This window comes from Salmo salar, chromosome 29, assembly GCF_965601325.2.
Source record: "Salmo salar chromosome 29, fSalSal1, whole genome shotgun sequence".
In the NCBI taxonomy this organism is placed as follows: Eukaryota; Metazoa; Chordata; class Actinopteri; order Salmoniformes; family Salmonidae; genus Salmo; species Salmo salar.
Genome location: NC_138319.1, coordinates 21,166,382 through 21,181,025, shown reverse-complemented (window position 1 = coordinate 21,181,025; position 14,644 = coordinate 21,166,382). Strand labels below are relative to the sequence as shown.

General features: G+C 43.1%; 1 protein-coding gene across 2 annotated transcripts; it reads left to right on the top strand.

Annotated features, from left to right (window-relative positions):
- Nucleotides 1-712: 712 nt before the first annotated feature.
- On the top strand, nt 713-13,830 carry zfhx2 (zinc finger homeobox 2). Of its 2 annotated transcripts, none has more exons than XM_014181083.3 (5): nt 713-880; nt 2,801-2,959; nt 6,141-6,195; nt 6,472-10,661; nt 10,963-13,830. In XM_014181083.3, the coding sequence occupies exons 1-5, from the start codon at nt 782-784 to the stop codon at nt 11,362-11,364; spliced, it is 4,905 nt and encodes a 1,634-aa protein (XP_014036558.3). In that variant the 5' UTR covers nt 713-781; the 3' UTR covers nt 11,365-13,830. The 2 variants fall into 2 exon arrangements, with proteins under 2 accessions (XP_014036558.3, XP_045566476.2); XM_045710520.2 differs by lacking the exon at nt 713-880 and adding an exon at nt 1,092-2,207.
- Nucleotides 13,831-14,644: the final 814 nt, after the last annotated feature.

The window sequence follows — 14,644 nt, the reverse complement described above, 5'->3', positions numbered from 1 at the left end:
CCGAGCATCATAGCCCGTCATAATAACGCAGAACAATTACTTTACAGAAATTGGAAAACCACTGTAGTACCGTTTTTAAACCTATAATTTATACTATTTGTATCTTTGTTATAACCGTAATCCCCCATATTTCGTGAATAATTAAACTATTGTCATGCAGTACTACACAATAAAATGTACAGTAATATAAAAGGGCTTGGTGAACATACTGTAACAAGTGTCCTAATTGGACAGGGGTCCTATTAGGCCTAATTGGAAAATGCCAATCTCATTCAATAACCTATTGATGTATTGAGAAATTTACCAGAGACCAAATAGCTCTAATCAAAGACATATATTGTCTCACCATGATTATAAGTAAATGTAAAACTTTACGCAACGGTTTGTCTAGATACATGTCCTATACATGTTGTGATTGTTTAACATTTCAATCTGTAGGCTGTTCGCTCTGCTTGTTTATTTTCATCCTAATCTGATGACCCCATAGAGGATCAGGATTTTGGGTATGCATTCTGATTCAATCTGTCTGATTGAATTCTACAAATGCTTTTTCAGATCAAGGGACATGACTCTGGAGAAGCCCTCTCATCATGCTTCATTACATTAAACTGCAGAACTGGCTCGACGAGACAAATATTAGGCTATTTGAATCAACTAATATTGTTACATAAAGGTTTTATATTGACGCCAAATGTATTCTTCCCTGCTGAATGTCAGAAATCAGCCTTGGGGGGAGCTGTCGTGTGTTTACCAGAGGGAAGAGGGGAAAGAGAGAGGGCGAATGAGGGAGGGAGAGAACAGGCGAGGGAGGGCGAGCAAGAGAAAACTTTTCAGTTTTAAAGAGCGAGAGGAAGCGTGCGCTGGAGCGACGACCATGCAGGTAAATGCATTAGCTAATTGCTCTGAAGTTAATTAAACGATATTGGCGTTTGCTTAATTGCGATTGTGTGTTTGAAAGATTGCTATGCAAATGATAGTTTCAATCGAGCGATGAATGTTGTATATCCAATGGTTCTATTCACCGGATTCGAACATTAAATTCCAAACTTTTCAACCTCCGTCCGTTTCTCTTCACCCCACCACCCCTTTTGCCGTGCGCAGTGTGCAAGTAGTCTGTTTCAAGTAGCTTAGCATTTGATTCTTTTGTCAATTATTGCACGAAGCCATCTAAAATGGTTGTTAAGATGTTCATGAATACTAAATATTTTGTATAATGAAGTAGATCATTAAAATGTGTTATCAGGTTTTGTGGAATGGTGGGGGAGTAGGGGGCGCGCCGTTTTTTACACATCTGTAAAGGGAACCCATATTCATTAATTAAATAGCTTAGTCCATGTAGGCCTCAATTTGCGCTGTTGAGCAGGCAGCGGGTGGTGTAATACTGGATCCCCGATTGGCAGCCCACAATCCGAGGGATAAGGGAAGCACTCGAGGCCGATGTTTTGGACGGAATAACTAAAGCCTACAGTGTATATATTTGTAGTAGATCGGTATACTTCCGAATGTGTAGCCATGTACACCTGGGCTTAGTTTTTTTTTTCAGACTAGTTGAGGAAGGTTGACAGCGACGGGTTAAGTTCTTGTTAGCTAGTAGGCTAAGTGCCACGACTGTTATTTTGGTCCTTTTGTTTAATTTCGCAACGTTAATGAATAGACAATGCGGTACGTAGTTTCGAGTCTCTGTTTTTAACCGTCTTTATAGTTGCAGGACAGAGTTGGTGTGTTTCTTGCATTTCATAACATAAGCTAGAAACAACTATTGCGACGTTGATAGCTTGGCTAACTAACGTTAGCTAGCTTGCTAGCTAATTGATTCAACACTTCGGCGTAGCTAATTAGGTTGGACGTTAATTAGCTAAAGAATCACGAGCATTTGGGCATTTTTATCCACACCGTTGTTATATAAAGCCTTAAACTATGTTTTATTACTCACTGCACTTTCTCAACAATAATAATCATGCAACCTTGCTGGTAAAACGATATTTTCTGGGCACGGCTAGATAATTGGTGAGGACGGAAGTGGGCAAATACAAGTGTTGGTATTTGGGATTTGTTTTTGTTCTTATCGCGCCTCGATTAATTTAGTAGTATTCAAATTTGGATGTTAATAATAGCGACAATGTAAGTCGTTAAACCTAATCACAAAATTCAATTTCTGCCGAGTAGCATTGGAAAAGGACAATACTGCATTGAGTTCTCATGGTGAGGTATGTTGGCCATTAGGCTGTTTTGTTAACGTTAGTGTGTGTATGATGTTCAAATGGCCATTATTCGCTTATTAGTTATAAAGCGACATAATATGTTTTGCATGACCCTAAATATCATGCTAGTCGCTGACAGTTTATGCTGGTCAAGGTCAATAATCAGGCCATTCACTTACATTTTAATTTAACTGGTTTAAATGTTTCTTCGTGTCACATGACATTGCAATTACATGTCAGAAATATAAAGTATTTTTATTGCACTCTGTTAATTTGTTAATTGGTAGTCCTCAGAGGAATTTAATTTGAAGTTTATTAATTGATTTGGAGCAAGTTTAATTGATACTATTTTGGGTAGGTCTAATGTAGCCTAAACAATTAGGCTATCTATTTCTGTTATCTAATAGTTAATTATCTATATTGAGGCTGAACTTGGATTACTTTCTGTTTAGGTTTATTTTTATTTCCAACATACTTACTGAAAACATCTGTACTGTATAGATTATTTTATTTTGGTTCTACCGAGAAACAGCCCTGGACATGGTCATGATTTAAAAGCAATATTTTTAATTCCACTAAAATACATTTTCATCTTGCAGGAGGAGTCTGGTGAGACAGTGTGCGGTGACAGCAACAGAGTGGCGGTGTGGTTGTGCCCCCTGTGTCAACAAGGGTTACCAGACAGGGGCTCCCTTGCTCTGCACCTGAATGATGGGCATAGTGTGCTTCCTAACTGTGTAGACAAGCTGCTGGACATTGTAAGTAGCGCAATGCAAGTTCATTCTGGACGAGTGTTTCTCTTTTTTTTACCCATGTAGACTACATCGCACGAGGCAACAACTTGACTTTTTTGTCTTTATGTTGATGTATTTAATTAATAATTCTTGGATGACGTCAAACATAATACATTATCAATTATTGTACATGCATTGTTTGTATATGTTATTGTAGGATTTTAGAACGTTTCCCAAAAGCCTCTTAAGAATAAGTTTAACTAACTTAGAATCTTTGTAAGAACATTGTTAAATCTTCGATCTGTTTCCCAAAACCATCGTTACTAAAGCTGCATTTGAAAACGCTTGTTATTTACGGACTGCCTTAGACCACTCGTAGAACAGCTAATTGCATCGTAAGCAGTTTTTTTTTTGTGTGTACCGTGCCACTTTATACACAGATCTCCACTAAACATAGAATCAAGATGTTTCTGTCTGACTGTTAACTTCACAACGAAGTTGCAAATGTCTTTAACTGTTACAAACAAGCAAAGGATAAAAATATGCTTCAAAGGAAACCAAGATGACTGCATTAAAAGATAAATAGCCTACAGTATAAGCTATGTAGACCAATATAATTCAAGAATATTTAAAAACATTTAATGTTCATTCAATTGAGTTCTATTTTGCTACTGTCTAATTTTGCCTCAATATACAGTACCAGTCAAGTTTGGACACTTACTCATTAAAGAGTTTTTCTTTATTTTTACTCTTTTCTACATTGTAGAATAATAGTGAAGACATCAAAACTATGAAGTAACACCATATGGAATCATGTAGTAACCAAAAGTGTTGAACAAATCAATATATTTGAGTTTTTCAAAGAAGCCACCCTTTGCTTAGATGACAGCTTTGCACACTCCTGGCATTCTCTCAACCAGCTTCACCTGGAATGCTTTTCCAACAGTCTTGAAGAAGTTCCCACATATGCTGAGCACTTGTTGGATGAGTTTCCTTCACTCTGCAGTCCAACTCATCCCAAACCATCTCAATTGGGTTGAGGTTGGGTGATTGTGGAGGCCAGGTCATCTGATGCAGCACTCCATCACTCTCCTTCTTGGTAAAATAGTCCTTACACAGCCTGGAGGTGTGTTGGGTCATTGTCCTGTTGAAAAACAAATGATAGTCCCACTAAGCACAAACCAGATGGGATGGCTTATCACTGCAGAATGCTGTGGTAGCCATGCTGGTTAAGTGTGCCTTGAATTCTAAATAAATCACTGACAGTGTCACCAGCAAAGCACCATCACACCACCTTCATGCTTCACAGTGGGAACTACACGTGCGTAATCATCTGCTCACAAAGACACGGCGGTTGGAACCAAAAAAGGACAGATTTCCACTGGTCTAATGTCCATTGCTTGGGTTTCTTGGCCCAAGCAAGTCTCTTCTTCTTATTGGTGTCCTTTAGTAGTGGTTTCTTTGCAGCAATTTGACCATGAAGGCGTGATTCACGCAGTCTCCTCTGAACAGTTGATGTTGATGTGTCTGTTACTTGAACTCTGAAGTATTTATTTGGGCTGCAATTTCTGAGGCTGGTAACTCCAATGAACTTATCCTCTGCAGCAGAGGTAACTCTGGGTCTTCCTTTCCTGTGGCGGTCCTCATGAGAGCCAGTTTCATCATAGCGCTTGATGGTTTTTGCGACTGCACTTGAAGGAAGTGTAAAAGTTTAGAAATTTTCCGGTTTGACTGACCTTCATGTCTTAAAGTAATGAACTGTTTCTCTTTGCTTATTTGAGCTGTTCTTGACATAATATGAACTTGGTCTTTTACCATATAGGGCTATCGTCTGTATACCACCCCTACCTGGTCACAACACAACTGACTGGCTCAAACACATTAAGAAGGAAAGAAATTCCACAAATAAACTTTTAACAAGGCACCTGTTAATTGAAATGCATTCCAGGTGACTACCTCATGAAGCTGGTTGAGAGCATGCCAAGAGTGTGCAAAGCTGTCAAGGCAAAGGGTGGCTACTTTGAAGAATCTGAAATGTAAAATATAACACTTTTTTTTGTTTACTACATGATTCCAAATGTGTTATTTCATAGTTTTGATGTCTTCATTGTAGAATAATAATGTCAAAAGTAGTGAAAATAAAGAAAAACCCCCTTGAATGAGTAGGTGTTGCCAAACTTTTGACTGGTACTGTATTTCATGATGCGTAACGTGTGCAATGTGCCAAATCTTTATTTAGTGCATTATTATACAGACCTTCCTACATGCACGCATTTTGCGTACCTACTACGCAATTCTCTGTCCATGTACGAGATCTGAGTTAAAAGTACGTAGAAATGAATAGGGCCTGGTTTTTTTTCTGGTTTTTTTCTTAATTTTAACAGAAAATGTATCACTGAATAAATGTAACATCCCGTTTCTCGAGTGGCAACACACGTACAGAGTTTGTGAATGGAGGTGAATACATCATTATTGGACGTAGCTACCCCGTGTCTGCCCCTCCTGTTTGTTGTGATGCTGAGTTTGCCGACTGTCAGCTGTATGTAAACACATGGACAAATCTCTTTTCGACTCCATGTGTTGTGGAAAGGTAAACACTAATTGTTTCAAGCAAACATAAGATGGACATTCAGTGGGCTCTGAAGTGCCAGCACTTCACTCGCATTTGCTAGTGAAAGAAATTAAATTCAAATACGAATAATAACTTGTTGCATTTGCGAGTGTGATATACATTTAATTCTGCGTCCCATTAGTTGTATTTTCCACAACATTACGAGGATCATGCAACATGAGACTAACTTATTTGTTTAATAAAATAAAAACTCCAAGAATAAAGGCCCTTTGTGTTCTTTCTAATTAGATCTTGTTAGTGATTTTTACCATCTGTGTAAATGGAATGCTGTCAAAGTATTCCAACTTCTTGTAGACTTGATTTGGTACAATTCTAAAATTGCGATCAGACTCACAAACAGCGTGCTGGGGGAAAGAGAACCCCAATTCGGCGCATTCTGTGCGCGAGTTGAATCTCCAATTTGCCGCGCGCGTCTGATACTCTAAAAAGTTGGACAGGGTTGGCGGATCATAGAATGAGTCACCAATTTATACCAAGATGCTCTCTTGTTGGACTGTAGCACTAAGCAGTGGGTTCCTGTGTCAGCAAAATTGAGTCTTAAGGTAAAATGTTAGTTTTCTTTTCTTTTACCAGGCTGCTCCCAAACAGGGGGCGAGTGGAGTGGACACCGATGTTAAGCATGATGCAGGTGAGTTTGTCCTCTGATTAACGGCACTACCTATGGTTTTGCACTGTCTTTATGAATTTGAGTTATGCATTATTTGAATAGATACAAGCACATTGACATATTGAGTAGCCTAAACAATTAGCTTGTGTTAATTGTAAACGCCTATCCCTTGAAGGTTTAGACCTTAAAGTATCAATATGCTATGACTGTATTTGTGTTGTCAGTTAATCAGGATCTGTCAGTGTTCCATGGACCAAAACATCTGCTGAAATATCTTGTCTTTCTGCTTCACATCAGATGCTGCATCATTACAACTGAAGCTTTTAGAAGTTTCAGCCTCCCTCTCAGACCCATGTCAAAATAATGAGAACTCTGAAGGACCCCAGCAGAATTACAACAGTAGGCACACTCTCATTGGGTCTGGCGACAAGGATAAAGAGATGGATAAGGAAGTCGGAGTGAAAGACCCGGAGGGAGGTGGAGTTGTCTTGGAGTCGGATCAGGAGATAGATCAGTCCACACAAACACCTGTCGACAATGAAAAGTCCACAGGAAAAAATGGTGTAATGGCTGATGGCGATGACAGCCGTCCATTCAAATGTAATGCGTGCTTAGAGGCTTTTCCTACCAGGACCACATTGTGTGTTCACTACAACTCTGCATCCCATGTGCAACGGATGAGAACAGGATCCCTAAAACAGGGTGGCGAAAATGACACCCCTGCTCCCTCAGTCCCTTTTCTGTCTCGGCCATATTTATCAAACAAGCCCTACCAGTGCGCTGTGTGTCGAGTCTCTTACAACCATGCCATTACCCTGGAGAGTCATTTGAAATCTGTTTTGCATCAGACCCGCAGCAGAAATGCAGGAGTCTCTGCCAACAGTGGAACTGGAAATTCGGGAACTAACAACATGGCTACTAACTTAGTTGTTACCTCTGGGGGCAGCACTGCACAGTTAGTTTGCACCACCAGCAGCAATTGTGTCATCCCGGCAAGCCTGACAGCAGCAGCAATGACTACCAAAGACGGAGAAACTATTCAAACTCAGCCGGCTCCCTCGCTGCTTTCCTCCCCTGTAGCCTCTGCTCAGGCAGTCTCTGCCTTTCTCACCCTCCTCACGTCCAGCCCAAGCTCTCTCTCGCACTCCCTCCTCCCCTCTCTGTTTGCGGCTGGGGCGTCCCCTGCCACAGCCACACCTCAGCTCATACCCCAGCATCAGATGCTCATGCCCTTTATCGTGAATGGGCTCCAAAGCCAGAGTCTAAACCCAGAGCTTTTGACACAGTCTGTTCCCCTTCTAGGTCTCAATGCTGCCCAGCAAGCTATCCTGGCCCAAAGACTCAGTAGCTTACAGAACCAGTGGCCAGCTGTCGGCCTCCAAGCAACCACACAAACCTGTTCAGAAGACAACCAAACAAACAAGAGCAAATTGAAGGAAGAGACGAACGAGACGACAATTGAGGAGAAAAGGTCACTTAAGGCTGAAAAGGGGAAAAATTGGCCCCTGGAATGTGATGGAGAAAGAGATATTTGTGAGGAGGATAGTGAAGGATATGCACAAGAGCTCATCAGCGCCTTAGTAAGCAAAAATAACAGGGTTGAGTCATGTAGGATAGATGGAGATAATGAAGTGAAAGATGGCACAACATACGAAGGGAACTCAGCAGATGGAAAAGGGGAGGACATTGACAAGTGTATTGACCGCTCACCGTCTGTTACCAGCAACTCAAGCCTAAGTCCTACCACTTTAAATCTTATGCTTATCCCTGATTGTACCCTTCAAAAATCTCAAGTTGGCACAAGCCCTTGTGCCTCTGTCTTGTCACCAAAATTGAGCCCCTTTAAACGCGCCTTAAATTCCTCTGATCCAACTCATCCCCATGCTAATTTGAGGGCTCGGCACTTCTCCCCAGGGCCCCCGATACTGTCAGAGTTCCAGATACAGGTTCTGCGTGCGTTTCTGGAGTCGCGTAGTGGGGCTGACGCAGCCAGTCCTCCCCGTGATGACTGTGAGTCGTTGGGCAGGGAGGTGGGGCTCACCGAGGCGGAGGTACACAAGTGGCTCACTGACGCCCGACGTGCCAAAGAAAAGCAGAAAGCTAGGGGCGCAGGGCACATGCGCAGCATTGCAGCCTACGGTAAAAGATACAACCGTCTTGATAACGAAGAGGAGGAAGGTGCCCTTACAATAAATATGCTTGAGGGAAGGGACAGCGGTGAGGCCTCTGGCAGTCACGCAATGGATCTGTCCAATAGTGGAGGAAGGAGGAAAGAGTTGGGGAGGGAGAGCCAAGGGGACTCGTGTCTGGCCTCTGATTCAGACAATGAAGAATTCTACACCTCTGTCATCGTGAGTGAGGAGGACAGCCTGAGTGGCTCCATGAGGGAGGGGCCAGGCAGCCCTGCTAAAGAGGAGGCTCTGGTAGAACTGGCAGGAGACAAGGGCTCGGGAGGAGGAAAGGTGCTGCGCTCCACCACTGTGTTTCTCTCAGACGCCGAGGATGACGATGATGACGAGGAGGCTGCATCTCAGAGAGCAAAGAGGAGAAAGAGAAAGAGGGAGTTGGAGCGGGAGGAGGTGGAGGTCAAGAAGGAGAGATTAGACCCCGACGTGGATTTGGAACTAGAGGCCCAAGCTGATCCTCCTTCCCAACTTTCTATCGCCATTGACCATCGAGGGCTTCCAAGTGGCATTCTACACTCCCTCCCTCTGTCTTTGTCCCTGGCTCCATTCTCTACTCAATTCCTTAGCCCCTATGTTCTCTCTCTCCCTCCCTCAGTGGTTGGGCTTGGAGTTGCAGAAGGAGATGGAGGCAAAGTACCTGCCTTTCCAAACCCTCCTAACATCACCCGGTTCTCTGACCCTCTCATTACATCACCACTCTCCCTTCATACCCACACCTCCCACTACATGTCTAATGGTGGAGACTGTGAGGCTGCTTTAGATCTCAGCATCAGGAAAAGCCACAGCTCAACATCTGCTTCCTCCACCTCTCTCATGGGTGACAAGACTTCAGCACAAAAGGGCCGTCTGCTTGACGGGCTAGGTCTAAGGCCCACAGCTTTTGGGTTACCTGAGGAAGGGAGACTCGGTGTGGTCAAGTTCAAACCTGAGCAAGTAGCGTCCAACAGCAGTGGCTTTGCCCGTGGCAATAACATGGCTAAGGCCAGCACTGTTTACATGCGGGCAGCAGAGAGGTTGAACACCTCCATCATTGAGAGAGAAAAGGAGCGGGAGAGGGAAAAAGAGAAGGAGAGGGACCAGAAAGGCAGGCCCAAAGCACGACGGTACAGGGACATGAGACGTTCCAGGACCATCATCCAGGCTGAGCAGCTCGATGTGCTTTATGGCTGCTATTTCAAAGATCCAAATCCTGGGAAACATGAGTTTGAGCAGATATCAGAGTGGGTCCATCTCCCAAAGAAAGTTGTACAGATCTGGTTCCAGAACATGCGGGCTAGGGAGCGCAAGGGTGAGGTTCGCTTCGTCAGTGATGGCACTCTGGCAGCTGTGGGCAAACCGCTCATCAAGTTCACCTGGCCACTGTCACAACCCATCTTCTCCAGCACCCCCAAATCAAACACCAACAGTAGCGTCTCAACTGTAGCCAATCCAGTACGGGCCCTCCCAAAGACTGAGGTGAAAGAGGAAATTGTCAAAATCAAAAACCAAGTTCCTAACAGGCCCAAGGAGGTGGCCTCTTCCATTTCCTCCGTGAGCAGCAGTGTGTCTGCAGTGCCAAAGACCAAAATGGAGGTGACAAACAATGTCACAATGGTCAAAATTGCCCCCAAAAGCATCGCTCTATCTCTCCCTGTCGTACCCAAGGAGACCCGTCCTACTCCGCCTTGCCCCCCTCCCAAATATGCACCTGAAGAGGATGTTGGGGAAAATGACTCTGATGAAGAAGTGGATGATCATAACCAAGAGAAGCCACTAGCAGGGCCTGGATCCACTAACCGCATGGTACCAAAAATGCCCTCCACTCCAATTAGCAAGTCCCTTGCTGCGACATCTCAAAAACAAAATGGGCTCAACTACTGGTCGGCCAAAGGCCCCTTTAAGATCAACAAGCTTTCTAGGGAACAGTTGGGTCTGTCAACCCCCCGTGCTCCCACAGTTGTTGGCGCCACTGCTGCCACCACTGCTCTCAATATTTCTGCTGCTGCCTCTACCGTAGCAACCACCACCACCACAACAGCAAGCGCAAGCCCTCAGACCACTGTCAGCATTGTCACCATCGCCAAGACTGCTCCATCGGAGGGAAGCTTCCTGCACCACTCCACCACCCGCAGGCCGCGCACACACCTGTCCTGTCTGCAGCTGTCCATCCTGCAGTCTTGCTATGAGACGTGCGCCCACCCTAACGCGCTGGAATGTGAAGCAGTAGGGACGGAGCTGGGGCTGCCACTCAAGGTGGTGCAGATCTGGTTCCAGAATACCCGCGCCAAGGAGAAACGCTGGAGGCTGCAGCAGGAGAAACTGGTGAGACATTTGACTGTACAGTATGCTATGCATTGGTGTGTGTGAAGTTATTTTTACTTTAAAGGCTATTTTCCCAGACACAGATTAAGCCTAGTTTTGGATTAAAAAGATATTTCAATAGAGATCTCCACTGTGCAGGATTTTTGTTCTAGGACTAGGCTTAATCTGTGTCTGGGCAACCGTCCCTAAAACTTTGCTCCTTGTCTAGAAGTGTGTATATGTACATTGAGGTAACTCACCAGTAACCTTTTTTGTTGGAGTAATGTCTTTGTCTCTCTGTCCCTCTCTCTCCCTCTTCTAGTCTCCAGTGTCGTCAGATCCCTCCAAGAAGGTTGACATGAGCTCAGGCAGCTATCTGCAGTATAATGCTCTGCGAGCCCACCGTCCTATCCTTCCCAAACCGGTTCAGCTGACGGTCCTGGAGCCATCTTCTCCCCCAGCCAGGGGCCAGCCAGCAGGTCGAGAGATGCTGAGAGGCAGGTGCGAGGCCTGCAATGCAGGCTTTGAGTCCAGAGCAGCAGCAAGATCCCATGTCTTCTCCCCTCGACATCTAGCCACTCTGAGAACCACTAACTTTGGCCAGCCGGCGGCCGTCATCAACAACGGATCTGATACCGGGTCCAGTTCTGTCTCCGCCTTAGGGTCTGTTGTAGAGGACCCTCCAGCTTCCCCAACCCCACCCCCAGCCAGCAGCACCAGCTAAGGCACCCGTCGGTGCTGGTAGAGACTCGGGACCCATTGGGCTCCTTACATTTTAAGAAACAAAAATTGGGCACTGGTCTTCCAAGCTAATATTCTTTGGTTTCCGATGTTTGGAAAGGCCCGGTTGCCCCTTCTCCCTCTCCTTGGATGTCTTTCTGCCGAGTTCTTGTTTCCAAACTGGACTCATTTGGATACACTATTGTTACACTGCTTCACGCTTAATCAAAAGTTATCAAATGACTGATGAACATGTACGAGTCCCCTTTGATATTTTCCTGGTCTGCAGTTATAATCCTTGTCTCATCCTTGTCCTTAAAATTACTCTTACAATACTTGTGTATTATCCCCTGAAGACTGCTTATGCAAAACGATTAGGCCATTATATGACTGACTGCAAGATTCTTATCCTCATAAGTGCTCCTAGAAATTGAAGTTTTAATAGTGGACCAGGCACTTGTGTTTGAGACTGGGTCGGATATTACATTTCCCACAGTATACTCCTTCCCAAGTCATTTTGTTAGTCCAACTGCATCCTATAAGACTGGGACTGCTGGGATTGACTGTACATGGATAGATTTGACCAGAACAAATGAGAAGTAGCTCTGTTTTAGTGGCTTTGAACAAAAGCGGTCTTGATTTTATCTGTATCCCCAACTTTTTGTTAGGATACAGGTGGAGTGTGTTCAGTCAGAGATGGTGTATTTCACTTTTACTTGGATTTTAAAGGTACTTTTAACTGGTTGTGACTAGAATTGGGCTGTTAAACTGAACAGATTATTATCCCCTCCTGTTAGCACATTGCCTGCAGCTGAAATCGTATCATATTCCCTATATAGTGCACTACTTTTGACTAGAGCCCTATGGGACTGGAGACCAACCCACTCTGTTTTCATGACAATCCTCTACAGACGGGGGGAGAAGAGGCTGAAGAGGGCAGACTCTCATTATACAGCACTTTGATGCGTTTCACATTGTATGAAACGTTTTTATTCTTAAGCATTCTTATGCAGAGCGTATTTTTACTTAATGAAATATGCGCATGTTGGATGTCTTATGGTGAGTCACAATAATTAAATTGAAACATTGTTTTGTTGCAGTCTGTCAAAAAAAGGAATGTTTTGGCTTATTAAACTCCAAACAAAAAATGGATCAGACCTTAATGCCGTGCAAGGAGAGTCTTAGTCCAGTCACTATTGTTAAGTTATTTCCAATCTATTAATTCATTACTGGTGTGCAAGATCTATTGAATGAGTATGTGGAGCAAGAAAATTGTATGTTTCCTCCCTTTTTTCTTATTTGGTCAATGAAAATATCCACAACGGATCATTGCATAAGATTGGAACAAGTGCTATCGCTTATAACCGTCAATATACATCAACTTCCTGTGGAGGTCAAATGAAAGACTTGACTAAGAAAAGAACAGGGTTTGAATTTTTGGGGTTTAATTTATGTATTTTTTTTGTCTTGAAACATATGTGGTTGCAAGCTAATACTCGTCGTCTTTGTACTGGGTAGAAATAATGCAACTTGCCCAGAAACCAAGAGAAGGGAGTCAGTTTGGTACTCTAGTCACCTTTTGTAAGCAATAGGGACATACAAAATGTCAAGACGGAGCTAAAAAGAAGGTGCTGTTTTGAAGGACACATAAACTACTAAATATGTTTCCCTTCGGTTTTATGTTGTATATTATTGTTATTAATGTTACTATTAATAGTTTTAACAAAATGCTAAACTAAATGATTTTTTTAAAAGAAATATATTACGAAAAACTGATATTCCAAAGTTACCCTTCCTTTTGCTTTCTGTCATTTAAAAAAACCAAAAAGCAATCTTGAGGTTGGCAGAGAGCAGGAGAGATGTTCTTCATGCAAACTGTAAAGTAACTCCCATGGCTTGACACTTGAGCCAGTCCAACATTTTTACCATGAGCTACAGATTAATGCATTTCAGCCTTCACAACATGAGGAAGGCACTTTTATTAGGCTCAAAGACTAAAGGTTTTCAAATGTCCTCCATAATTACTAATCATTTTTTAATGGTGTGGAGCTGTAGCATTTGTCTAAAACAAGGACTGGGTTGCAGGGCTTCAAGTATGGGATTACCCAATGTTGCATTGTCCAAGGTAGATAAGTTTTATGGAGATCTGCTTTTTATTCTAATCATTTTTCATCGTCACTTGATTATCACAATTGTTATAACTGTACTACTTCTGCTATTGTTATCATTACTCTCATCACGGTTTTGATTATTATTGAACCATAACGGTTTTAATGATGCCTCTTTTCACAAGAAAGATGGTATTGGTATGAATATTGAACAATAATGGTGGCAGTGTGTTTTAAAAGATGTTTAGAATATTGGCGACGCTTATTTTTCCTCACTTGTACTTTCATTTTGTGTTGGATCTCCCATTCTGTTTTCTTTTGGTATACAGAAAACAAATAAAATAAATTGAACAACAAAACCAGTCTACTTAGCAAGTTATGGGTATGTCAACCAGGTTCATTGCTTGGTAAATTAATTTCACTAGTCTCTTGTAATAGGCTACATGTTATCATAGCCAAAAGAGTTGCTGTATTTGTAAATTCATGATGAAAGTATAGCATAGCTGACTTTTTGACATGGTTGTACTCCGCTGCATGTAAGGTGTGACTAGTTATATGGTAATGAGAGTTCTGTCTCCATCAGGAACCTGGTGCCTCATTTATCAATAATATGTAGGCACAAATCTGCATAAACCATGCGTTGGATAATTTCCAAGCAGTGAGTTTTCTCAATATGAACGTTGGCTTGAGTGTACGTAAATTTACACATCGCCATGACCATTTGTTAGCACATTGCCAAGTGTAGGATGAACTGACTGGGCAGTGGTGTTGCCATGGGTGAGCCTTGGAGGGCATAGGCCCACCTACTTGGCAGCAACGGCCAGCCAATCAGAATAAGTTTTTTAAATACTCCTCAGCACCCGTCCCCCTTCAGACGATCCCGCAGGTGAAGAAGCCGGATGTGGAGGTCCTGGGCTGGCATGATTACACGTGGTCTGAGGCTGTGAGGCCGGTTGGACGTACTGCCAAATTCTCTAAAAGAACAGTTTATGGTAGAGAAATGAACATTAAATTCTCTGGCAACATCTCTGGTTGACATTCCTGTAATCAGCATGCCAATTGCACACTCCCTCAAAACTTGAGACGTGTGGCATTGTGTTGTGTGACGGAACTGCACATTTAAACAGCATGGTCAAAACATAGATGCACCTTGTGCTGGGGACAATAAATGGCCAC

Excerpts from the sequence above, each read along its gene's own strand:
- zfhx2 (XM_014181083.3), top strand. The coding sequence starts at position 782 with ATGAGGGAGGGAGAGAACAGGCGAGGGAGGGCGAGCAAGAGAAAACTT. Across the intron at positions 881-2,800 it reads CTGGAGCGACGACCATGCAG|GAGGAGTCTGGTGAGACAGT; the intron begins GTAAATGCATTA and ends TTCATCTTGCAG. Across the intron at positions 10,662-10,962 it reads GGCTGCAGCAGGAGAAACTG|TCTCCAGTGTCGTCAGATCC; the intron begins GTGAGACATTTG and ends TCCCTCTTCTAG.